The sequence below is a fragment of the Carassius carassius genome, chromosome 25, assembly GCF_963082965.1.
Source record: "Carassius carassius chromosome 25, fCarCar2.1, whole genome shotgun sequence".
NCBI lineage: Eukaryota > Metazoa > Chordata > Actinopteri > Cypriniformes > Cyprinidae > Carassius > Carassius carassius.
Genome location: NC_081779.1, coordinates 19458934 through 19486086, shown reverse-complemented (window position 1 = coordinate 19486086; position 27153 = coordinate 19458934). Strand labels below are relative to the sequence as shown.

The window sequence follows — 27153 nt, the reverse complement described above, 5'->3', positions numbered from 1 at the left end:
GCCTCTAAGTACACGTGGTGAAGCATAGCAATTCATCACATTCATGCTACTGCGCTTTCTAATGCGTTCTGAATGTCCTAATCTTCTGTTAAGTGTTAATATGGCAAAGGTGGGGTTTGGCGATGTGTTTTTCCTGTTGGTTAGTTCTCAAAATACTTTTTTTTTTTTTTAAATGAGCCCAAATGGATGACAAATTGATGTTGTGAGTCCACTGGAATGCATCAAAGTCCATTATATGTCATTATAAGAATATGAAAAATCGGCAAGATCAAAGCATGATGTGCTTCTGAAAATAGATACTGATCCCAATGTCATTCCAAACTTATACGTACTGTATTTCTTCCATTTGGACCCTATTGACTTTCATTGTGTGGAATAAAAGTCACATTTGTCAAAATATCTTCTTTTATGTTCCACAGAACAAAAACAGTCATACAGGTTTGGAATGGCAAGAGAGTAAATAAAGGATTTTGGGTGAACTCTCCGTTTAAGATTTCGTTTAAGTCAATTTCCTTTCCCTGCCCAAATAAGTGTTTTCTCAGTGATGCCATTTTTGGTTCCCCAAAACATTTTCAGTGAACATTTCTTTTTTTAGTGTGAAGAACACTGTAATGATCTAAAAATCATTTTTTCCCACTATTAAGAACCTTTGGTTGTCATTTTAATGTTTTCTTGTCAGGAGTGTGTCTTGCACAAATGACCCTTTTGAAGTTCAGGTGCTGCAGAAACCAGCCTTGTGTTTGCCTAGTGTGTGTGTGTGTGTGTGTGTGAGAGAGAGAGAGAGAGAGTTTGGTGAGTGTGCGAGGACAGCAGTGCTATTCTTGGCTGTTGGGGGAAGTCTTGGCTCCCAGGCACATGGGAAAAGTGTTCTTGGCAGGAGTAGCAGTGGCATTCCATTGTGCCTGGGTCCCTCTCCCCCTCAGCACTTAAAACTGTGTCCTTTCACACCGTGATCTCAGCGGAGCGCTTTCTAGAAAGAGGGAGAATAAATAAATTACTACCATAAACACCAAAGCACCTCGGAATCCAACCATCTACACAGGCACAGCCATTCACACACTTTTCACATCTTAATTTCATACATACATACACAAACATGTTTCATACTTCTATTTTTCATATTCCTCTCTTGAACAGTTTTGAATGGCAGCTCAAGAGATTCAGAATAACACAAACATCATTTACTGCTGTCATAAACATGTCTCTCAGGACATTGGCCCTTATTTGGTGAAGCCCCTTAAGAAGGTCAGAGCAATAAACATTCAGTTCTCCGACATGCTGTGATTTTGCTCTCCCAGAAATGATCTTGAAATTAATTTGACCGTTGACCTAACAGTGGAAATCAGCAGGCATCAGGCAATAAAATGAGGGAATATAGCGACTATATGTTTTGCAGGTGTAATATATGTAGTCTAGGTCAGTGGTTTTCAACCTGTGGGTTGTCGTGGTGGTATTGCAGTGTGTGTGTCAAAATTGTGATTAAAATCGAAATGGCAAAATTGATCAAAGTTTTTTTTTTTTTTTCGTATCGCACAGCCCTAGTTCATTCAATAAATACAGTTAACAATCTAGCTTCTGAGTACTAAGTTATTAACCCAACAGTAGCGGGGTCAGTAAATTTTTTTGCAGTGGGCCGCGCAAACATATGTGTTTGGTTGTGTGGGCCGCGAGTTGAAAAAGGTTGGGAACCACTGGTCTAGGTCATATTTTGTACTTCAAACTGGTCTAGGGGACGTGTGTGTGTTAATTGTTATCAGCTGCCATGTGCATCACGCATAATCTGCATCTGCTTCACGTGTTTGTCAAGATCTGTGACATACAGCATCTTCTTTAATAAAAAATATTTTATTGTTCATGTTCATTCCCTCTATTTTTACAGTTAGATTGTCTTTGATGTCATCTAACGCTCACTTTGATACTCAACAATACACTATTGCTTACTCTAATAATACCTTCATTCTTACACACACATTCACACGTTTATGCTTTATCCAATCAAATGTTTAAATGGGACTTGAGAGCACAAATGTTTGCTTTTGCTTTTTTATTCACCAAAGTGGTATATTTAAGCTGCGTCTGAAACCAAACAACTGTTTTCTTATGCTCGGGTGGCAGAAGTCTTCTGTCTGACACACTGGGTCAAAAGGTCAGACGCTTACTGCTGAAAATCTAGACATCAGATTCGAATTTAGTGAATTTAGGATTAGTTTTTACAAAGATTAACATTCCATCACACTAGACATAAATGCTGATGTTATCTTCAAATTCTTTAGTTACATGTTACCAGCCCGGATGGTTTCTGACTGAAGCTCACATATAACTGGATACCAATTATATGTTATATTATACCTCTAAACTAGCTCCAGCAGGCCACAGATTTGGTGGTGTGTGTGAAAGGTGACCCGCTGACCCTCTGCCGCTGTGCACATAAGTCACATATAGTGTCATGTCACATGAATTACATGACAAATACAAATGACTTTTTCAACATTGAAGGTGACAGAGGTTATTTTTTAAATCTCGTCTTTTCATAGCAGGGTCAAGGAGAAGGAGAGCCAAGCAATCAGTGTGAAGTAATATTCTGAGAAGTGTTGCTGCTATTAGCTTCCGTTTGTCCTCGATCCTGGTGTATTGAGTGTATTTGTTGACATTTGCTGGAGTTTTGTCGACCTGATTATTCACAATGAATAATCATCAGTGTCCTGCTTAGCAACCCACATCACAGAGCATGTTTAAGCAACAGCAAAGGTCAAAATGTACCATAACATGACTTTGGTGGTGCTTACAGAAAACCATGAAATGGTTTTTATGAACTCCGAGAATAAAAGCTTGGGTTTATTTGTTCCGCTCATAGATAAAGTCAAAGCATCGTCAGGGGTCTTTTATTGTGGTCCAAACCAGGCCATATTTTTCTCTTTCACGTTTGCACGAGGTCTGTGATTCTCATGCTCTCGGGTTTCGTGCTGGTAGTCTGTGTGGGGAGCTGGCCTCTCACACTCATTTCTCAGCCTTTATTTATTACCTTGGTGTTATCTAAATGTTTAATTTGTCATGAATGAATGATCACAGGACCACTAAAGTGGGCGCTAGCAGGATGGGGGATATCTCGCTGAGAGATAACAGCACGTATTACGATTTAGACCTGTCTAAATAGTGTCATTATGATTCTTATCACCCTTATGTCAGTCATGCTTCTGTGTTTTATTTATTTATTTTATTTTATTAAATACTGATTAGTGATAGAATGGAAATTATAGCTGTCCCCCCAAAAAATACAGCTAACACCATAAAATAAGGTGTAACGTTTATTAATGCATTATCATTAAATAACAATGAGCAATCATTTTTACAGCAATTATTAATCTGGGTTAACTTTTAAATATGCTGTTGTTCAGCGTTAATTTATGTTTGTTAGTGATATATCAACTAAAGGTAATTTATACAGTTTGAAAATTTTTAATTCTGTTAGAAACAAATGTTAATCAAGATTAATAAATGATGTAAAACATATGTATTGTTTATTGGAAAGCATTACAAAAATGTCAAAGGGACAGTTCATTCAAAGAAAGACACAATTTGAAATGCTTAAATAACTATTTATAATTACAATTTAATCTTTAATTGCCCTCTTGGTTTTTATTTTCTTCCAAAATGCTAAATAGCAACAAACACCAACACACCATTTTCCCTGAAAGCCTGATTGTCGCTACGCACTGTGTAATTTTCTGAAACATGAGGTCAGTTCGTACGATAACAAAAGGTCGAATTCGATCTACAGGAACTATTTAATCAGTTTTATGTAAATGCTGTAGAATGTAGCTAATAATAGACCCTGGAATTATCACATAGGCTATACTTTTACGCACCTTTTATTTACTAAAAGACAAAAAATACAGAATTGTTTAAAAAAAAAAGAAATTGCAAAAATTACTCAAAAGTGTGGTTTTAGCCTCATTTCTTTGCATATGCCACTTGGGTTTAATTTGTTATATAATGCAGTGACATTCATTCATTAGCATATCTTAGCACTTTCAATTCAGTTTTGTGTCCCAAACCTGCTGTGTACAGGCCATCAGCCAGTCTGTGCTGTGTGGGCAGACGTGGGCATTGTTATGGATCACAGCGGTGTCCTCAAACCAACCCTTCAGTCTGTCTTCGTTTGGACAGCACCGCTGAGGCACAGCGGAGCCAAACAAGGCCACCCCAAACACAATTGCATGTCGTCCCATTTTGCCACAATTCAAAGAGCCTCCATCCTGAGTCCTGCTGGCCTGCTCTCTCAGGAGCATAAAGTCTTCTCGGTGTGGTTCACAGTGTGTGAAAGCTTTTAACAGGGTCTCACGCTGTGCTTTGGTGCGTATTGTGTGAGTGTTGTTTGTTGGAGGTCCACATTTGTGTTCAGTCATTGCAGTTTCGGCGTGATGCAGCTGTGAGTTTGTATGCAGGGGTCGGTCTTCTCAGCAGCACAGGTGTGATAATGGGCTGTAGCTTTGAGGTTTGTGTTACTGTACGGCTGCGTGTTATAGTTACAGTATATGCTGTTATGTTTGTGGTGATCTTTTATGCAAAAGGACGGTGGGTAGAGGTGCACTGAAGCAGAAAGCCAGTCAGGAGTGTGTCAATTTCTAGTCCATGGACACACTTAAGGTATTTCTTTGGTTAAATACTATTTATTACTTATTATTATCTTATAAATAATAATTATACAGTGTGTGTGTGTATATATATATATATATATAGTTGGCGCTTTGCATCTTAAGTTATTTTAGGATTTACTTTGGTGCTTATTCATGCAGTTTAACACGTATCACATTTTTATGACTGTATAAGTTGCTTGTAATACACTCATAATATATATAACTGTACCCCTTTTTAATGTTATTTTAAGCATTTAAAAGGTCCTATTTACTTCACAATTTGTTTTCAGCTTTCTTTTATTATATAAATCTTTTTTTTTAATGTTTTAAAATAAACTTTCTTTGTAATATGCTAGTCATAATAACTAATAATATCATAGTATGCTGCTCATAATACCTATCAAGGAACATAATATACCTAATAATAATCATGAATTTAGATTTTTATTTTTTTTTTGCATTCCAAGAAATAAAAACACAATATTTGCTAAAATTGATTTTGGTTTTTATCATATAAAATGTTTTATTTAATGCTATTTTTAGCATTCTGACTGCTACCATCACTTAACATATTTTAATTGAAGAATTGTTATAAAAAATGTATTATGTATTAATAAAATAAAGGATGAAATTTTGTTTCTGTATTTTTAAAACAAAGCTGCTGATCATAATAACTAATAATAATCATATGCTGTTCCTAGTAATAAACGTAATAATAAACATAATATGCTGCTGATAATACCTAATAATAGTCATGAATTTTCTAATGTTATTTTTTGCATTCAAACAGTTCACTCAACAATATCAATCAACAATATTTATTTGTGAAAATGTATTTCTATATTTATAAATGTATTTATAGTTTTTCAAACTGATTTAAGATTGCTATCTTTTTTATTTTGCTTGCTAGTTTGAGTTTCCACCAATTCACTTGTCTCATCTGTATCTGCATGCATATTTATTAAAGATTATGTGTGTGAAATGGAACACAGTCTCCACTCTGAGCTTGTGTGTGTTGCTCTGCCTCTTATTTATCACAAGCGTGTGTATCCTCAGTCTCTTTTCGTCAGTACGAGAGTGTGTGTATACACTCATGTGGGATTATCGAGTAAAAGTGGGGTTTAGCAGTGCTTTGCCTCCATGTAATCCGTCACACACACACTGATACACACTCCACATAATGGCGGATTTAGGATGGCTTGTGAATGGAGGGAAGGCAAGAAGGACACATCGAGGACACGGAGGCACCGTCAACTGTTTGTGCTAAGGACAAACAAATGTGTGAAATCGATTTCAGGTCGTAATCAGACTCCAGCGCACGTCTGCAATTATGTGCAGCTAATCTGCACTTTTTAAACACAGTTGAAGCTTTAGCTCTGTGGAGCTGTATCTGAGGAGAGACGAGAGCTATTTATTTCTGTGACTCAGATTTAGCGGTCATTCAGTGCAAGTATTAGTTCAGAATGACACAAAGCACCCTGACAATATCACCTCCGTTTAGACGTGCTTATTAATACAGTCATGATAGATTAATATAATATCAAAGCGAACATTTAGCAGCCCGTTTCATATATATATAATGGAGTGCTGCTACATTAGTCTAAACTACTGTAAATTAGGTTACAAATATTTTTTTATAAATATCTTTTTATTTTTCTGTCCTCATTTACTAATTCTCATGTCATTCCAGAAGAAAAAAAGTCAAACTGGTTTGGAACAACATGAGGATGAGTAAATCATGACACCGTTTTCATTTTTCGGTCGACTATCTCTTGGAAACACCACCTTTTAAAGGACTAGCAAACACCCAGAACATATTAACGATCTATCATAGCCATATCGCGACTCAGCAATATTATAGAGATGTGCTCTTTTGATGTGATATGTATTTGATGTTATATTTGATATACTGTAGGTCTTATCCAGTTTCTGGAGCTTGCCTAACTATGGCTTTCTCACTTTCACCCACATATGAGAATGTTGGTGAGGGTTGGTGTGTAGTAATTATAATTAGGCTTATATAAACAGTATGAATCTATGGATTATTGTCGTAAAGCCATGCAGTCATATGTGAGTATTTTTGGTCAGTGACTGGGCTAACCTCAGAGACCTCCCTCACTCACATTTATAGTTACACCCTCAGACTTGGCACTGAGAGAGATTGAACAGAGCCAGGACTAAGTTTCATTCCATCCGTCATCGTCTTCATCTCTCTCTCTCTCTCTCTCTCTCTCTCTCAGTTATCAGAAACAGAGAATGAGGCTCTCTGTGCTGGAGAGAGCATTCAGGAACACCAAGGTTGGGCAACGTACAGTGAATTTAATTTAATATAATTACAATTTTTTTAAAAGAACTGTTTTCTATGTGAATATATTTTAAAATGTAACTTATTAATGTGATGCAATGCTGAATTTTCAGCATCATTACTCCAGTCTTCAGTGTCACATGACCCTTCAGAAGTCATTATAATATGCTGATTTGGTTTGCAAGAAAAAAAATTGTTTTTATTAGGAATGTTGAAAGCAGTTGTGAAACATCCCATATTGTGTGTTTGATGTGGGTAAACAGACAAATACAATCTATTATTAAAAACAACATTTAAAACAGCATGCGTTTTTTTAAATTCATTTGAATTCATTCATTTGATTGCAAAATTACTTCCATAAATTCAAATTTCATTTACATTTCTACATCTGCTTTGCTACTGCAGTTCAAAGTCAGGCACTGAATTGCAAATGAAAAGGGATTCTCTGTTTAATAGTGCACAACCCACACCAGACTAAGAGCCAAATACTACTTTTCTGACTGAAGTGTTGTGGTCTCTCTGGTGTGAGCTCAGCATTCGGCCATTGCATTTTGCTGCAGGCACTTCAGTAAAAAGCACATAACGTTAATCTGCAGCCATTCCTCTCTCCTCAGGGCTCAGTATGGGGTTAATACTCCACTCTGTAGTGCTGCTGGGTATGACTGTGGCACTGCTCTCTCTGTGCCAATCTGTCTATTCACCCAGCTAATGAGTCATTGTTGGGTTGTTAGTGCTTAGGGGCAGATGATGGTGATACAAGCAAGAGAGAATGTTCCTCATGATTATAGAAGTGATGGATAGAAGGAGATACTGGATTGAAGGAATGGTTCACACAGGAACTGGAGATATAAAGCTTTAAAAGGACACTATAATACACTAAAAGTATTATAAAGTCATGTGGATTGTTTTAACGATGCTATTATGTTGTAATTTAGACAACATTTTGACAGCCCCCTTTACTTGCATTACACTACTGGTCAAAAGTTTAGAATAATTATGATTTTTTAAAATATTTTGAAGGAAATCCTTAGGCTCAACAAGGCTGCATTTATTTAATCCAAAATACAGTAAAAACAGTAATAATGGAAATATTATAATTTAAAAGATATGTTTTCTATTTTAATGAAATGCAATTCATTCCTGTGGTGCAAAGCTGAATTGTCAGCATCATTACTCCAGTCTTCATTGTCACATGATCCTTCAGAAATCATTCTGATTTGCTGCTCAAGAAAAATATATTATTGTTATCAATGTTGATTTTTTTTTTTTCTGCTTAACAGTTTTGTGGAAACTGTGATACACTACCATTCAACAGTTAGTAATAATTTAGTAAGTTTAAGCAAGATTAAAAAAGAAAAATCAAAAGAAAATCAATTCTTTTATTGTGCAATGGCCCATTAAATTGATCAAAATATTAAAAATGTTAATGTTACAAAAGATTTCTATTTCAAATAAATGTTGTGCTTTTGAATTTTTATTCGTCAAAGAATCTTGCAGAAATTATCACAGTTTCCACAAAACTATTAAGCAAATGTATTAACTCAAGATTTGTATTAATAAATTGACAGCAAATCAGCATATCTGAATGATTTCTGAAGGATCATGTGACACTGAAAACTGGAGTTATGATGCTGAAAATGATGCTGATAGCTTTGCATTGCAGGTATAAACTACACTTTAAAATATAATAAAATAAAATAAAAAATACTTTCAGATCTAAAATTATTTCACAATATTCCGGATTTATTTTTCAATATTAGTGTCTTTCAGAAACTTTTAAAAAATCCTAATTATTCCAAACCTTTGACCAGTAGTGTACATGGAAAAATGCAGCCAGGACATTCTTCAAAATATCTTCTTTCCATTCAACTGAAAAAAAAAGTCACAGGTTTTGAACAACACGAGTGTGAGTAAATGATGGCAGAATTTGATGCCAGAAAAATGTATGCATAATGCGTGTATATAGAGCCTTTCATGTGTCTCCTTGGCGACACGTCTCTGGAGTTGATCCCTCGCGTGACAGCGACAGAAGCAGAGAGAGGGAAGCCACTGCTGAACTGCAGACAGTCGGAGGCAGTCGCAGCCTCTCTCGCGCAGGTGCGATCAAAGGCTTGCTGCTATTCAGATCTGAAAATGCATATCAGTCTGAAACCATTCAGTGTGCGTGCATGTAAAAGGCCACATCTGGCGATGAGAGGGTGGCTACATTCTTGTGAAGTTTAATTTGAGTGGATTTTTAATCACTCCACACAGAAAGCGACACAGAAAGAACTTTTAATGAATTCTTTGGCAAACCCCAAGAGTGCACCTTATCATTCCACAGGATATGAAACTGATCATTTTGTGTGTTAGGAAAACAGAATTATATCTATAGAAGTATGACTTTAAGACTATAACTTTGTTTATTCATGTGTGTGCATATTTCTATATACTGTACATGAATATTTTTTTTTCGAGTTTATTTATACATACTGTGATTACTTGATAGTGTCAAGTATAAAAAAGGACTGATAATTGCAGTTGGATATGATTTTAACTCTGCTTTCCAAGAAGCATAATAAAAGAAACAGTTTAAAATAGATGTGTCTGTGATAGTCTGGACATTCACCATGTTAGAATCATTAGGCCGGAGGATTGCAAGACCAGATGTTGACTGTTGATACCATCAAGCTTTTTATGCTTAAAATTATTAAACTGAATTTTATATTATATATGATATTATACTTATTCACTACCGTTCAAAAGATTGAAGTCTTGTGCTCACAAAGGCTGCATTTAATTGATCAGAATCACTGCAAAAGCAGTTAAATTGTGAAATATTATTACAATTTAAATAGCTGTAATTTATACCTGTGATGCATTGTCAGCAAGCATCATTACTCCAGTCTTCAGTGTCCCATGATCCTTCAGAAATCATTCTAATATATATTTTTTTTTTCAGTGACTTGATTAATTTATATTTGTAAACGTTTCTTAATAACTCTTACTAAACTATTGAACAGTGGTGTGTCATATGTCATGTTATGTTATGTTATGCCATGCTATGCAATGCTATTGTATTATTATACATTTTTAGATATTGTGAATGTGAAATGGCATATAGAGGTGAATATATATATATATAATGTAACCAACAGTGAAGCTGCACATAGACCCTCTGTGATGTTATGGGCATTGCCATAGAAACAGATCATTTCTTAGTATTTCAACAGCTCGGAGTAGAATCTGAATTGCCATCTCATAATTACAATAATTCTGACATGGTATGAACACAGCTTTAGTCCAGGATACTCAGGTTTCGAAATTTCACACTAAACCTATTTAACTTTCCTCAGATGCCGAAACTAAAAACAGGAAGTGAGCATCTCTGTGACTATAGAAAGCTCATGAATAATTAACAAGACAAGCACTGCTTAGTTTATGATTGGTTGTCAGTTGCTAAACATTTTACTTTTACAGTCTTTAAGAACTGAAGATCATTCTTGAATAATGCTGCCATATAACGCGATTCAGGACTCATATGACAGCATTTCAAGAGAAAGTAAAGCTGCTCTGAATGCAAATAAGAAAGAATCTTATATATTTACATTGTCAATTCTTTCCCATATTTAATGACTGCTATCTGTAGAGAAGAGGAAGATGATGTTCTCCGCTGTAGACAACAGATTCATCTTCTGTAAAGAAGGAATTAAGGGAATATTTTGTTATCAGGAAGTTAGCGGTTGCAGATTTCCAGAGCGAGAGATTTTAATCTGCCATTTCGGTTTCAAATTGTCACCATCTTTTTTTATCTTACTCTGCTTCTGTCTGTCCTCATAATCTCTGTCTGTATCTCTTTGTTCCTCTCTTCTCCCCCGTCCATTTATCAATCTCTCAGGTGACTGCACGTGCTTCAGAGTAAACACACACAACTAATTGAATTACCCTAAAGGCCCAGAAATGGAGAGCATAGCTAATTTGTTGCCATGGCAGCAGACAGACCTTCCCATGCTGCTTGTTGTGTTGACTGTGGTTCTGTAAACAGCACGCACTCACTCGCCTAACAAGGGAACTCCTTGCGTGCCCGTCATGCGCTACGCTTCAGATGAACTCACATTAATGACCGAGCCTGAGCTCAAAGCACTGACAATCTCTGACTGCCTCAGACTTTCCATAACACGGCCCATAGGGACGCGGTCAGCCATGCGTTAAATCGACTCATCGGCAGGCCCACATGGAGTCTGTGCACGCAGAACTTCAGGGAGCCTCATTCACAAAGTTCTGCACACTTTGTGTGTTTTCATTTCATATTCATATTCTATATATATTGATGCATGCTTAGTTAACTAAAACGAAAACTGAAACTAAAATAAAACTATAGATAACCTTTTTGTTGTTTTTTTAATATAAAACAAGGAAAGTATGATGAAAGTTTGATTAAGGCAGAAGCAGTCAGTTTAAGTGAGGAAAATAAGAATTTTGTTAATTTTTACAATATTATGGATAATAATGTGAATAAACAGTGAATTTACAGGAAATTGCTCTAAACCACTGGTCTCAAACTCAATATTATAGTAGCTGAACCAAACCAGACAGTTATAGATGAACACACAACAGCCGACATGTCAGCGGAGTAGAATTGTGTCAATAAGTTGAACTTCCTCAGCTGGCGTTTCCGTTGTGAAAAAGGCCCAGCAGAGGCTGTACTTCCTTCGCCACACTGTAAACACATTTTGCCAAATTGAAATCCATTCAATAGTTGTCCGCAGACTTTACACTACAATCAGTTTAGTAAATGCAAAAAAAAGATACAAATCTGGTTCCATCTAAGTCCTGTTCACAGGGTTTGGTAGAGAAGTTAGCGAAGCTATACTTAAAGAACCCGAGTGTAAACAGAACGTTTCAGCTTTCACCAGTGTTATTTTACTATCACTGAGATATTGTTATAGTATTTTTTTTTTTTTTTGTCATTTTATTAGTTTTGGGGTTTATTTAAATGTCTGTATCATTTTTTTTTATCACAATTTAAGTTTTAGTTGTTTTAGTAATTATAAAGTAGTTTTCTTGTAGGTATCACGGTGAAATTAATTCTGTTATGGTTTTAATTAACTTTAATAACCCTAGCTGTCGCCCTCTTTTTTTTCTCACTGCACCATCTTCACCACCACTGAGCAGAATATATATTTATCCAAACTGTTTAGCTAACTAGGTCAGCTAAACAAACTCTCTAGCCGTTATGAATCTGAGATATTTTTGTTTCTAGCACCACCTACTGATGAGTTAATAGACCTGCACAAGCGCTATAGCAACAGTTTTCACTCGTCTTTATATGGCACTTGAGTTTTAAATGGTGCTGAAATTAGATGGGATGTTGCTGTACAGGATTAGCATCACAATGTCCTTCTGCACCTGAAATGATCTTGTAATCCTGACTCTGCGGAAGTGTGTGGGTCTGTGTTTGTGTGTGCTCTTTTCCTCAGATCATTAGTGCTGTGTGTGGGAGTGCGTGTATAAGGGAGAGGGCATATTTACTCATTTGAGCAGTTTGTCTTTAGGCATATTTCTTCAGCTATGAAGCACTTTTGACTTTCACAAAATTAGCTTCCTTATTACTCTTTTCACTGGTTTATTTCAGTCGAGTTACTAGAAGATCAGACTTCCAGTACTGTGTTTGACATCAGTCTGTGATGGAAATGACAGTGGTGAAAATGACATTTCAGAGATTTCTGCATTAAAATGTTTTTTTCTTTTCAAAGTATAGTAGTAATATTGTTTATATCCTAACAGTTAAAATAAGACCTTTTGCTAAATCAGTGTTTTTGACCACAAATTATGCATAATAAAAGTAAACTAGTAAACTTTGAGGCAAAATTGTTCATTGCTTCTCAATTTTTTTTTTTGAAAGAGATTATTACTACTATTCAGCATCCATTAAATTGATCAAATGTTTCAGTAAAGACATTTGTAATTTTACAAAAGATTTCTTTTTTTTCCCAATGTTTTTTCTTTTTCAACATTGCTAACAATAATAAATGTTTCTTGAGCACTAAATCAGCATATTACAATGATTTCTGATTGATCTGGAGTAATGCTGCTGAAAATTTATCACAGGAATAAATTCAATTTTAATATATTTTCAACAAGAACAATCGTCATAATACTTCATAATGTAATTGTATTTTACTGTATTCATGATCAAGCAAATGCAGTCCTGGTGAGCATAGGAAACAAAATAAATTACAAAACTTTAAAACAGTAAATATACATAGAAATAATTTCCTGAAAAAAATGGAAACATGTTCATTTTACTATATCTTAAGATTATGGTCGTTTTATAATATTTAATATTTTTGTGATGAATTAAACAAGAAATTAATTACTAATAAAAACCTATAGCTACATAAAAAGCATTTGAGAAGTATTCTTGACACTTTTAATAAGAACTTCACTGAACAAAAAGCTCTTCGTTTTAAAAACAGTCAAACACCCTGAGACACAAAAGTGCCTGTAGTTGTAGAAATGGCCTTCTATCTCTTCATCACTCTCTTTATGACCCTCCTCCCTCTCTCGATTCCCCTCGTACTCTCGTTCCCTCACCTCCCTCCTCTGGCTCTCTGTATATCCCTCCCTCTCTCCTTGATTTCCTCCTTCACTCTGGCTCTCTTTCATTCTTTCGCTCTCTCTTTCTTCAGCAGTGTAATCTGGGCACGCTGCCAGCGGCCTTGTGTCTTTTTTGAATGAATACCTGATGAAGTTGGTGGTGAGCAGTGAGGTGAGGTGTGGGAGGAGCTGAGCGAGTGAGAGAGAGAGAGAGAGAGAGAGAGAGAGAGAGAGAGAGAGAGAGAGGGGAGAGCTGGCAGTCCGTCGAGGCCTTGCATAACGCATGTTTGAGTGCTGCAGGCAGGGCTCCGAGCTCAGACACACGGGGCCCAGCGGGGCAGGGGGCAGTGCCTGACCACAGGCATGACTTAAGCAGGAAGGGCCTGCGTACACACCGGCAACACCGCTGTACCTCTGTAAGGGGTCGGGGTCGGGGCAGAGCGAGAGGGGGCTGTCTTTTTGTCTGTTTGACTCCTGTGGGAATAAGAGAAAGACTGAGAGAGAGCGACTCAAATGGCCTCTCTGGACACTAAGGTAAGCTTTGACACACTCCCGCTACACTGTTTTACTTCATTGTGTGTATGTTAGAGATTGTGCACGTCTCTGTTAGGCTATAGTTATAGCATGTTTCCCAACAGCATCCAAACGGGTATTTTAGCTGCTTTTAGGAGGTATTTAAAAAAAATTAACAAATAAATAAGTTTTGCTTTCTTGAACTTGAGATATCAATGGATTAAATTAATTAGCAGACACACTAGCACATTAAGATCCTTTTTAAATTGAAAAAGCAAAAACTGTGTGTATGTTGTCCATTTGTGAGTAGGCTACATGTGCATATTTACTACATGAGGTCACCAGAACTGTTAGTTTTAATTGGTGTTAATGAAGTGGTACTTAAGAATTAATGATTGAACTGTGAAGGTTCATAAGATAAGGTCAGGAAACACTGTTTAGTTTCTCTCTTTCTGTGTCTTGTCATTGTGATTCATGTTCTTTATGAGTATCTCTGGACTTGAAAGTGCAAGTCATTCAGCTGCACCTTTTCATGTGGCTACAAAGCTCTCTCTCTCCTGAGAGTGTTCTTCTTTCCTTTCATCGTTTCTACTTTACAAACTGTCTCCTTTTCACTCGCTCTATCCATTTCTGTGCAGTTCATTGTAGAGATGGGGCAGTGGGACTGATTGTAAAGGCAGGGACAGTTAGTGAGTATCTGCCCACCTTTTAAAGAGATAGTACCTCAAAAAAGTGTGGAAGGGGCTACAGTACAGTAATGTTGTGTCTAGAGAGCTGCTTGTCTACACAGCATTTTAGATGCATTCTAAACCATGTAATTTGTACTTTTGTAATTTTCAGATTTTAGTTAAAAGTGTAATTATAAAAGTTTATTAATTTACACATTTAAGTAAATATATATTTTCAGTTATGTTTCTTATAGTTAGTTATAGTCTAGTCATATATCTCTTATAATATATTTATATACATCTAAAAGTCTGTGTGTGTGTGTGTGTGTGTGTGTGTGTGAGTGAGGAAAAACATCATAATATAAAGAAATTGTTTGGATTTTCACAGATTATCTGTATTCAGAATTACACATGTAATTTAAGAGATAATGGCAGAAAATTATATGTGACCCTGGACCAAAAAACCAGGCTTAAGTGTCAGTTTTTCATAACTGTGATTTTATATTATCTGAAAACTAATTTTTGATATACCGTATTTACAGTAGGAAATTTACAAAATATCTTAATGGAACATGATCTTTACTTAATATCCTAATGATTTTTGGCATTAAAAAAAATCTATAGATTTGACTCGTACAATTTTTTGGCTATTGCTAAAAATATACCCAGCGACTTAAGACTGGATTTGTGGTCCAGACTCACACACACACACACACACACACACACACACACACACACACACACACACACACACACACATATACAGTATATATTAGTTTCTCAATTAATATGAGGTGATAAAAACAATAATTACAAGAATAATGAACAGAATTTTTTTTTAGTCACTAATGTAATACATTATTTTTGTAATAATTGTTTTATTGTTATTTTGATAACATTTTCCAAATCTAAAATATTTTTGCATTTTAAATCAGTGCGGTCAGTTGTGTGCATTACTGATAGACTTTCATTCTTGTCAATAATGCTGTGGTTATATTGACTTAAACCTTGTCATCCTCATGGTCATCTCCCATTGAACCACTAATGCGGTCTGGATGACATGTATTGTTGCGGTGCATCATTGCAGTGTGCGTGGGATTTTATGGAGCTAAATGCATTTGGAGAGCCCAAGCTTTTCCTCATTCATGTCATTGTTAGAGTCACAGTGAATGTCTTTGATTATTGTCTCTGATTTGTCCCTGCTGTTCTCCGTGGCTCTGGGGCCCCGGGGCCGTGATTTATACTGTTGCAGGGCTGATGGAGGACAATAAGTTTAGGTTTTCAGGTCATCTGATACTGTTCCTAGTGCGCTCAGCAAGATCCAGCTGACAAGGCTTTTATACTGCTCTCATCTCACTACGCTCTTAGTTTACAGTGCTGAAGCAGTGTGTGTGTGTGTGTGTGTGTGTGCTAATGAGTATTTGAATGAGCCTCTGTGCTGGTCTTCTGTTGCTATGTGCTTGCCGTATTAAAAGCGTGTGTGTGTGTAGGTGTAGCATAGTGTTCTCAGTAATGTAGGTCAGTAGATTGCTTGCTCCATCCCTGCTCTGTGTGTGTGTGTGTGTGTGTGTGTATGTGTGTGTGTGTTGGGTTTAATCCTGAGGGATAAGCAGGGAGGGCTGAGAGGACCCAACTGTGAAAGATTAGGACTTGGCTTTCCCCGGGATACCACAGCAACACACTGAATGAGTTTGTGAGTAAGTGTGTGTGTGTACATTAAAATACCAGCCATTGGCATCAGTGTCATTAATCCTAAGTGGCTCCTGCAGTATCAACATTCATTAAAGAATAGTGTAAACTGCAGTCAGTGGTGTAAACTCTCTCTCATACTGTGAATTTCTCTCTCTTTTACTCTGCTTTCCTTGAAATATAATGGCACCGTGCCTTCGCAGTATGTACTAAATAGGGATGAGTCATAGAGGATGCTACCAATAATCATTATCTGTCAATTTTATGGAGTGAGTTGTACTTATTATTATTTTTTTTATCCCTCTGAAACATCATCCCTAGTGCTGGTACTGGACAGTGTTACATCAGAAAAAAGCTGTGATTTATACACTATATGAATTCATATTTAGTTGTTTTTGGACTCATTTATTTATTTTTAGCTATATTTTAGCCATGTTTTCTTTTATTGAATGGGTAAGTTATATGGACATAGGAAGTGATAAGAGAGGAAAGAGAGAAACAGGATCAGGATGGACCTAAAACTGGGACTTGAATTTGATAAATAATATTTCTAATAATATAATATAAATAATATTATTTGTGTATGTGTGTGATATACATTTTAATAACCTTTTTCTTTATTTGCAGTTCGCTTAAATAGTCTTGCGCTGACAACTTCATTTTTATTAATCTTCCATGTATTTTCCAAATTAATATGTGATAAAAAAAACAATAGTTCCTAATTATAAGGTTGTTTGAAATATCTCAGATTTGTACACTATATTATATCTATCATCATTATTTATTTTATTTTATTTATTTATATAATTTGGCTAAATTTTTTTTTTTTTTTTTGCAAACTAGGCTTTATCTGTGACCTCATAGGAGTATATTTTTTTTTTTTTGGAAAAGATGCTGGTTCTGTTCTGTCCATAGAAACAAAGTGCTATATTGAAGTTCTCTCCATGTCTTCCCCCCACACCCCAGTTTCTTAAACTCATTTGATGTGCTGAATTCTGCATACTGTGTTGTTGGAAAGTACGCAAATTCAGATGCAGAGGGTGTCTTTGGGTGTGCTTTGATTCATGTGAAGCATATATCATATCCTCTTATATGTAGAGATTAAATCGAGATGCAGATCGTACATCAAACTGGGAACAAAGAACCACTGATTATCATTTAAATAATTTTTCAAAAATAATCAGATCATAAAGGTTTTATTTCACTGCAGACATTCAAGGACCTGGAAGGGACCAGTTCAGATCTCTAGAATTGCCTTTAGAGTAAGTTATAATACCATCTGGATAATACTGTCATCTACCATGCATGATTACCTAATTCATTAATTTAAATGATTATGATAATTGGGTTATTAACATGCTTGATTGCCCTTGTCTGATGCAAATTATAGTGAAGGAAAAAGACTTGAGAGAGGTTGGGGGTGGTACAAAGAGAGATGAAATGATATATAAGCCAAAGGGAAGAAATGAGCGAGTAATGGATGGGGAGATGAAATGTAAAAAAGAAAAAGAAAAAAAGAGGCAGGAAACACTGATTGAGAGAGTGCTGAGAATAAACACCCTGCTCAATGTCAGTAGCTGTCAATCAATAGTGTTCAGCTGTTGCGTAACCTTTCTATACTACTTTGACTTAAGAGCAAACCGAGAGGACATGCTCCTGCTGTTTGTAATCAGCTGAGGGCTGTTGTGTCTGCTTTAAGTGATGACATGACCACTGTGAACCTAAACATTACCTTTGAACATAAAAAAACAATCAGTATTGTATGATTACTTATTGTGTCTAATTTTAAAGCATTCTCTGAGGATATGAAGCTTGACAGGCACACTATAGAGATATAGTAATGCTATGAGATGGTAATACCATGGTACTTTGGTATCAATATCATGATTCTGAATGATTACCATATTCATATAGTCCACAAAGTTAATTCCTTGGTTCTTTAATGATACAAATTTCAACATAGTATTGCCATATCCACACAATAGTGTTACCATGGTGTAAGTGCAAAATACCATGGTGTAGTGATGTTGATCACATGGGAATACCATGGTACCTGAATATATACCATGGTATATGGTTACTCATGATTTTATTATTTGATACCTGGTACTCCAAGGTACGTCAAAGAACTGCCACTACATGTCCAGAAGATATGGCTATACTATGGTACTTTAATATATATATATATATATATATATATATATAATATATATATATATTATATTATATTATATTATATTATATTATATTATATTATATTATATATTATTAATTTCTTTTTCTTTTATATATATATATATATATATATATTTTTTTTTTTTTTTTTGTAAATGTAATATTTTGATGCAACACAATATTACCATGGGGCCATGTCAATGACACTAGCAATGTACATATCCATAGCACCATAGTGATACTACGGTAGCCTACATTACATAAAAAGTAAGCTGCTATACAGAGTGCCTTAAAGGGTGGGTTCCTCTTACAACAGAATCCGTCTGTTCTTTTATAGCAATGCGACACTTGTTAAATCATCAGGGCCTGTTTATCATGCAAAACCACCCTCCCACTAGTACTGGACTACAGACGCAGCTGAATGGGTTCAATCAATAAAGCTCAGGGAGAAATGTCAAACAAGCCATAACACTGCACAGCATCACTGTTTCGTCACGTGTCTCCCCATACACTCTAGAGTAGGAGGTAGAGCAAAATGAGACAGTGGCTTCCTGCTTTGATGGAGAGCTTTTAAAGTCAACATTTACATTTACATTTAATCATTTAGCAGACGCTTTTATCCAAAGCGACTTACAAATGAGAACAATAGAAGCAGTCAGATCAACAAGAGATCAACAACAGTATTCAAGTGCCATGACAAGTCTCAGAACACATAGCCAGGTTGTTTTTTTTTTATTTGTTTTTTTAATAAGAATATGAAAGACAAGAAAAGAAAAGTGCTAGTATTAGTTAGTTAAGTGCTGGCGAAAAATATGAGTCTTTAGATGTTTTTTGAAAATGAGTAAAGACTGTTCGACCAACATCGAATCAAAATAGACAGTTGTATCTTCCTAATACACGTATGCACAATTCATACAGTGGTTCCAAAGTAAAGTAAACGTCTAAGTACACATTGTAACTACAGGAGCATCAAGTTTTAAATAGTAAAAATATCAAAACTCTTTGGTCATTTTTGAGTGAGATGCTTATGGTCTAATCAGCTTCAATGATCTATGCTAAGCTGCAACTAAAAGGGCTACCTCCAGACCTGGAGATCGGCTGAATGGATTCAAAAACAGTAAGACACAACTGTTTACAACTCTAAGGAGTTGGAAAATGAGCCTGTTTTCAAAAATAGTGGAGTGTTCCTTTAAGGCTTGTGTGCTGAAGTACTTAGTTCATTTAAGTCTAGCTTCATTATGCCATAGAAACACACTTTGTTTTCACATTGTAGTAGATGAGCCTCCAGTCTAATTTGTGATTGTGTGTTGCATAAGGGTGAATGTGTTACTGGCCTCAAATAAGTCCTGAGTGCAGAGTGCTGGTTCATTATTAATGATGCTCACAATGTGTGTTCAATCTCGCCCTACAGGGGGTCAGTTTACATATTTCAAACACAAGACAATGATGCCCACTCACATGTACAGTGATATTTTACAACGCTATTAAATGCACTGAACTAGCCTTTCACTCTGAAGTGTCAGAGTTTTTATATGACTTTCTTCCACTGAGCTGTTTCCAAAACAGAAATAACCTTAATGACGCATGTGTTTATTTTTCAGGTTCTTCCTGCAGTCCTGGAGACTCGCTCTCAGAGGGAAATGATTCCGCATGAATTGCATGGACCGCTCTCCCACAGCAGGTGTGACTTCCGTTGCTTAAGACTGAAATCTGTGTCCATCCGACCTTAGGCACAGGACACATCCCCTCACACCACCACTCTCCTCTCTACCCCATCCCCATCCTCGCTCTGAGCCAGTCAGTGGGACGCCACACTCTGTTAGCAGTACAAACAGAGACCAAGAGGGAGAGGAAAAGAGCCAAAAAAGACGGGGAAGAAACATCCAGAAAGAGTGGTACAAGATTCTCAGACACCATGAAGTCAAACCAGGAGCGGAGCAATGAATGCCTGCCCCCAAAGAAGCGTGAAATCCCAGCAAGCACTCTGCCCTCAGAGGAGAGGCCCATGGTGATGGCGCCTGCCAATGAGAGCCAGCGTTCAGGGAACCTGGCCTGGCTTGCCAGTCTGGCAAGTGGACATGACAGAGGGCGGCAGCACACCAGCACCTCCTCAGAGCTCGATGGGCCTCAGTACAAACCATTGTTAGCCACAGCTGAGAGCAATCATCCTTCGTCCACGTACTTAACCAGATCTCCCACTGCAGTGACTACCATATCTGCAGTGTACACATCACCCGTCTCTCAGCATGCTGGCACCATCCAGTACACACCCCTGGCTCCTAATCTTCACTTCATCAGCTCTCCGTACCCTGCACCATATGCTGGCTACATCTCACCTCTTGTTCCCCCTTTGGCTGCCACCGCTACCACACAACGTGACGCTTATGCCAGTACCTCCAGTTCTCTAACATCCAAAATTGAGCAGCACCACCAATTGGGCCGTCCTACAGGCCTGGTCACAACTGACAACACCTCTTTGCCCCACTCCACACAATACGTCCAAATTGCTGGTTCTCCTCTAAGCATATCTCCCCGGACTGCTCCGTCACCCCATGCTCACTTGCCTCTACACTTACACCCTCACCACACGCTCCCCATCAGTGGCCACTCGCCAGTCTTAGTTCAGTACACTGATGGACCTTTACCCAAGAGAGAGGAGACAAGGCCCAGGGAGGTGCTGAACGGAGAGTTAGAGAAGGACAGACGCTTTGGTCCATCTCCCGAATCTAGTGTAGGGAAACAGGGCAGCACTGCCAAAGGAGGTTCCTCTACTCAACAGCACCAGATCCACCAGCAGCATAGCCAACGTCACTATGAGGCTCGGCATGTGGTGCTCCCTGCCGAATATGTGCAGGACAGTGCTACCATGCGGACCTCGTTGGTGCTGGTACCCAACAGTCATAGCTCCGGTGGTACACCTGACAAGCTGCCTCCCCCAACATCCCACTCTGAGAAAGGAGGGATTTGTGCAGGCAAACCCATGTCCCGTAGTTCCTTCTCCTCGGCCTCCCTTCAATTTCCTCCTCCCCCTCCACCTGTGGACAGTCTGAAGGGGGCGTCTACCACACTGTCTCCCCATGGAGTCATCCAGACCACACATAACACCACAGAGTCACTATCCCTGGGCCTCCCCTCCACCAATTTCTACTCTGCTCAGCAGCCCATCATCGGTTACATTTCTGGCACAGGGCACCAGCAGCCTCTCAGCTACCACACCAGCCTATCTCAGCACCTGGTCATACCTGGAACTCAACCGGTCATCATCCCAGTGAGTGGAACTGAAGCTACTGCTACATCGACTACACCACACTTGCCTGCAGCACTACCCCATACTTTCGTCACCTCAACGGCCCCAAAAGTAGAGACTTTTGAGGCTACATCCCCATACCCTCACCCTGCCACAACTGTGGTTCAAGCCCAGTTGCATCTGCCTGTGGTTCCGGCCCCTGCTGGCTTGCTGACGACTCCACCACCATCCTCAGCCCCTTCACTGCCCCCTTACTTTACCAAGGGCTCCATCATCCAGTTGGCAGATGGGGAATTGAAGAGGGTGGAGGACCTGAAAACAGAGGATTTCATTCAGAGTGCTGAGATCAGCAATGAGTTGAAGATTGACTCCAGCACTGTAGAGCGCATCGACAGCAGTCATACACCTAACTTTGCTATTATACAGTTTGCTGTTGGAGAGCATCGCTCACAGGTGGGATAATATGTTTTTGCTTCACTCTTGATGTAGAATGTTTAATGAAATATCTTGTACAGTGCTGATTGTTTCATGACACTTGTAGTATGAGTATTTTTCGTATAAGTAATTTTCATAAGTATGTATATACTGCATAATTGCATAGTGTTTATTATTGGCTATATAAAGTGTATATTTTAGGTACATTAGAATCAAAGTTATAGTCAGTTAAATCCTGCTATCTAAACAAGATTTCAGTGGAAGTAACTTGGCAAATTTTGTCCTTTAATGGTAGTTTGATAATATACAAATGGAATCCAAAGATGACTAATTTAATTTCATATTTTTCAATGCTCATTGGCAAAAAAAGTAATAATAATAAATCTTTGCACCTTTTACAAATGCCTAGGGATCTTTCTTTACTTTGTTACAGCTTTCATGCATTTTTATCATCAGTTTGAATAACCATATGGTAGTCATTTCTATATTTTTAAAAGCTGTGAGGGTGTGAATGTCCTCTTATATGAACTCCACCTGCACTCAATCAGTGTAACTAGATGTGGGGTAAATTGGCATCTGAAATAATCTCCCTGTTCCATAATCCTTCCCCTGGCTGTCCCTATGGCATCTTTGTTTAGTTTGTGTGGGATTCACTGGCAGAATTGAGTCATTCCTTATTTCTGCTTCCTTCTGTTGTACTGTGTGTGGGCTGTATGAAAAATCTGTTTCATTTGTCTGGGAGTTGAGATGGGGCCACCCACTCGAAAGCAGCTCTAAAGTCTGTCAGTTTGAGAGTCGCTGATTAACAGATGCTATTTAGCAAAGGCATTCATTCATATCATCAGGCATTTGTGCATGACTTCTACTGTATATTTTTAATGACCTCTCCTTTTGCCTTCCTTTTTCTCTCACAGGTCAGTGTAGAGGTGTTAGTAGAGTATCCCTTCTTCGTCTTCGGACAGGGCTGGTCGTCATGTTGTCCAGAACGGACATCCCAGCTGCTCGAGTTGCCATGTACCAAGCTTTCAGTAGGTGACGTCTGCATCTCCCTCACCCTAAAGAACCTGAGGAATGGCTCAATCAAAAAGAGCCAGGGGCAAGTTTTGGATGCGCCTACCCTCGGTCCACCCCTTAAATCACCCAAAGCACTCTCCAGTGGCGTGCGAGGGGGTGTTCGGCACACAGAACAGGAAAATGGACTTGGGCAGTGTGGACATCAGGGAGGAGGAGGCAGTCAAGGCAACAGAGAGAATGGAGAACTGAGGTTTGGCGAAAGAGACACCTGCAAAACACCAACAGTCACTGAATCAGAGTCCGGCAGCAAGCCCACAGGCCGCAAAAGGAGGTGGTCGGCCCCTGAGGGCCGCAAAGTAGAGAATCCTGAAGGAGAGCCACCTTTAACGTTCCCCAAGCCTTCTTTCATCCCTCAGGAGGTTAAAATCAGTATCGAAGGCAGATCAAATATTGGAAAGTGAATGCGGATTGGACTGTCATATTGTAAAAGCAAATTTTGCCTTCAGAATGTTTTAGGTTCTTTTTTAAAATTGAGTTCTGATTTAATTTTCTATCCGGATTATTTTACCTAAAGGCTAAATTTACTCCGTATGCACATTATCACTTCTAATATTGATGCATTCAATATTACACAAGCAATTGGTGCAATTCATTTGATTGGTCAAATTCAGGGCAGATGTAGTTCAAGGTGGGAAGGTAGTGAGATACATGAAGGCTTCAGTATATACAATCAGTCACAACTAACATCTCTATTCTCTTACCTCTTACATCCTCTCCTTTTTTTTAGCACAGACAAACCTGGTTTATCTACACCTAGTGGCAATGTTAATGGTGGCAGAACGGAAATCACTCCTCCACTGGTTGCAGGAGCTTACATGATGTCAGCCATCTAGTTTAACTGTGACTAAAAAAAGACTATCCAAATCAGTGCTAACAATGTAGAGCAGTATCATCAGCGCAGTTAGACTAGCTTAGATCATATTAACATTTATTGAAATGGAAGATGATGTTTCCAAATACTATGGTACAGGCCAAGAGAGATGATGTCACTGAGCTAAGCCAGTTGCTCCTCAGAAAGATGAAACTATCATTTAAAGCAGGGAAAGATGGACGAGTCTATTTTTATATATCCAACTGTCTAACCTTTTATTTGATTATTTTTGAAGTTTTGCATGTTTTAATTTTCCATCTCACTTTTCATACCATACATGACAGGTAGTTTTTTTTATTTTTATATCACTTTTTTTTTTTTTTTTTGATGAATGTGTAAACCTTGCAATCAGGGGTCTTGTTTTTTTTTTTTTTTTTTTTTTTACATAGATGGGTTCTTGTGTGTGTGTATATATATATATATATATATATATATATATATATATATATATATATATATATATATATATATATATATATATATATGCATGGATGTATCTTGATGCATACAAACACAATGAGTAAGGACATCGACCAGTCCCCTGTTTTTAGTGCAGTCTCACCTGTTTTTTTATTCCAACAAGAGAAAGTAGTTTTTTTTTTCTAAAAGAGAGTGAAAGTTGTCTGAGAAGGATGAGATGAGTGTTGTCCTGAAGCACTTACCTAACACACCTGTCAAGCTTACTAGCAAATTATTATTGTATAAATTATTACTATCATTTTTATTATTGCTACTACTATTTTCTGTTGATCTTTCAACATGAACACAGTACTGTATGCTGTATCATGAATTGGATGTTGTGTGGCACTATGGTATGGTGATTGCTCACAAGGGTCACTGTGAAGGGATGAATGTAACAAGTGATAAAAGAGAAAACAATGAGATCTAAGAGGACTGCTTTAAAAGAAGCACTTTTTCATTGCGTATGATTGGCTTAGCCTTCTCAAGTAAACCGAAAGCTTGAGTAAAGATAGGCACAAGAGGCCATGGCCCAGTAACAACTGCCATTTAAGTCATTTAAAGCAAAAAGAGTCGTATGAAAGTGGGAATGCAGGTAGAATTAAGTACAGAGACTGTTTATATATTTAAGAGATATATGAGAGACAAAGTGAAAGTGAGAAACTCTGGCTATAGATATCTTCTGAGGATCGAAGGGTGTCATATACCTGTTTGTTAGCAATGTATGTGGTCGTGCACGCATGCAAGTCTGTGTGCTGTTACGCACAGGCTTAAACACACATAAACTCGTGCACGGTTACGGTAATTTCAATCATGTTGAATTATGTCATGTATTTTTTGTACATTAACATGTATAGAACTGCATATGTTATATCTATCCTACTGTATGAGAGCGCAAGACTACATGAGCACGTTTTTAGTCCCGTCCCCCAAGACACTGTCTCATCGAAAGTATGTTAAAAGCAGTCATGTAGTAATTTCAGTGATCTATAGTATATTTGTGAGCATGCGTGAGTGTTAGTGTGTGTGCGTGCAAATGTGTGTGTGTGTGTGTGTGTGTGTAAATACCACACATATTATAAATAGATATTTAAGTTCTACTTAAGAGAATATTGCAATTTGCACATTTGGAGAGATAGTAACATGATTTATTTTGTTTTCTGTCCGCACAGGACAGGGCTGAAAACCCAATTTTTATTGAAATGTAGCAGTTTCTTGACAAGTTTGCCTGGTTAGAAGGTCTGTTGGGTTCATTTTCATTAGGAAAATTAGGAAGCCCCTTTTCAGGGTGTTTAAATCACACACAAAGACATAAAAGTAGGATTGTGCATGGTGCTGCGTCAAGGTGTTCGCTTCATAGGGGTGGATGAAGTCATAGCCTGTAGCCTGCATACTTGTTGAGTCCTTTCAGTGGCCACCCTCAAGTTAGCTTGGGTAGATGAAGATCTGGCAGGAGGATGGGTGGTAGTACAGAATAAAAACATACATTGGATGGATGGATGGATTTAATGAGTGGTGGAGGGTTGGTGGGTGAGTGCACCCCATATACAATTTGAAAATGCTTTATTTTTTTATAATAAAACAGGGTTTCTCAGATCAACACCACAACTGTGCATTTTTTTCTTTTTTTCCATTTGACACGACGTCTCTGTCCCCTCAAAATGTGCATGTTTGAGTTTTACTTAGAATGTTTGTGTGGATGTGTCTGCTTAAACCAATCAAACTTGATATTTCTGTTGTGTTCAACATTTATTTTGGGCCAAAAGGTAGAAATAAGATGTGATGTTATTTGTCCATTGAACCACCCCAACAACACGACTATCAATGGCGAATCAATCTCGCATTTGTTTTGTTTCTGTGATCTTTCGCTTTTGTCCTTCTCTTCATGTAATGATCAGTGTTTCCAATGTCGCTCATTGCTTCGATCATTTTAAGAAAATTGTCTGCCTCCTTCTGGTTGCACAGTGCGGTTCCACATACACACAAGAAGCATTCCGAACAACGGCACGTAGCAATAACCCTTAGTCTCTAGTGCTGAACCAAAAAAAATATATATACAGAACCGGACATCAACGCCAGACCTCCTGTTCGACCTCAGCAAGCTGTTTTTATCCTCTTTAGGTTGATTTTCAGTTTGCACAGCCAGCCCTCAGTAACTTCAGGGAGAAATATAAATTCATATGCAGTGACAGAGTCTGTCCCCTTCTAGCCATCTTAACCTGTAATCAATAGTGACCTCCAGATGCTCTTCAGGTGCCCATACAGAACCAGTACGCCTCTCTCAGAGTATGTTTACCCAACCGCAACCGCTAGCTACCTTCTTTTGCCTGGCATGTACGTGCAAACTCTTTCTCACCCGGCACACCCACTATAGTTCAAAAACGTTGTTTTCTTTTCTCTCTTTTTATCTGTCTCTCTCTCTTATTCATAGCCATAGAACCTTAACAGTATTTGTGATGGAGTTTCATATTGCCTAGCAGTTTCATATTGCCTAGCAGCAG

The 27153-nt window shown here is 37.7% G+C and overlaps 1 protein-coding gene across 2 annotated transcripts in view; it reads left to right on the top strand.

Moving 5' to 3' along the window:
• Positions 1–24513, top strand: part of atxn1a (ataxin 1a) — an 87425-nt gene extending 62912 nt beyond the window's left edge. Inside the window, exons 1-3 of one of the 2 annotated variants that reach the window (XM_059509781.1) lie at positions 13815–14055; positions 20168–22266; positions 23163–24513. In XM_059509781.1, coding sequence (XP_059365764.1) covers positions 20482–22266; positions 23163–23723 — 2346 coding nt within the window. In that variant the 5' untranslated portion in view covers positions 13815–14055; positions 20168–20481 and the 3' untranslated portion in view covers positions 23724–24513. Of the gene's footprint in view, positions 1–13814; positions 14056–20167; positions 22267–23162 lie in introns of those variants that run through there. The other variant, XM_059509779.1, reaches the window with a different exon arrangement.
• Positions 24514–27153: the final 2640 nt, after the last annotated feature.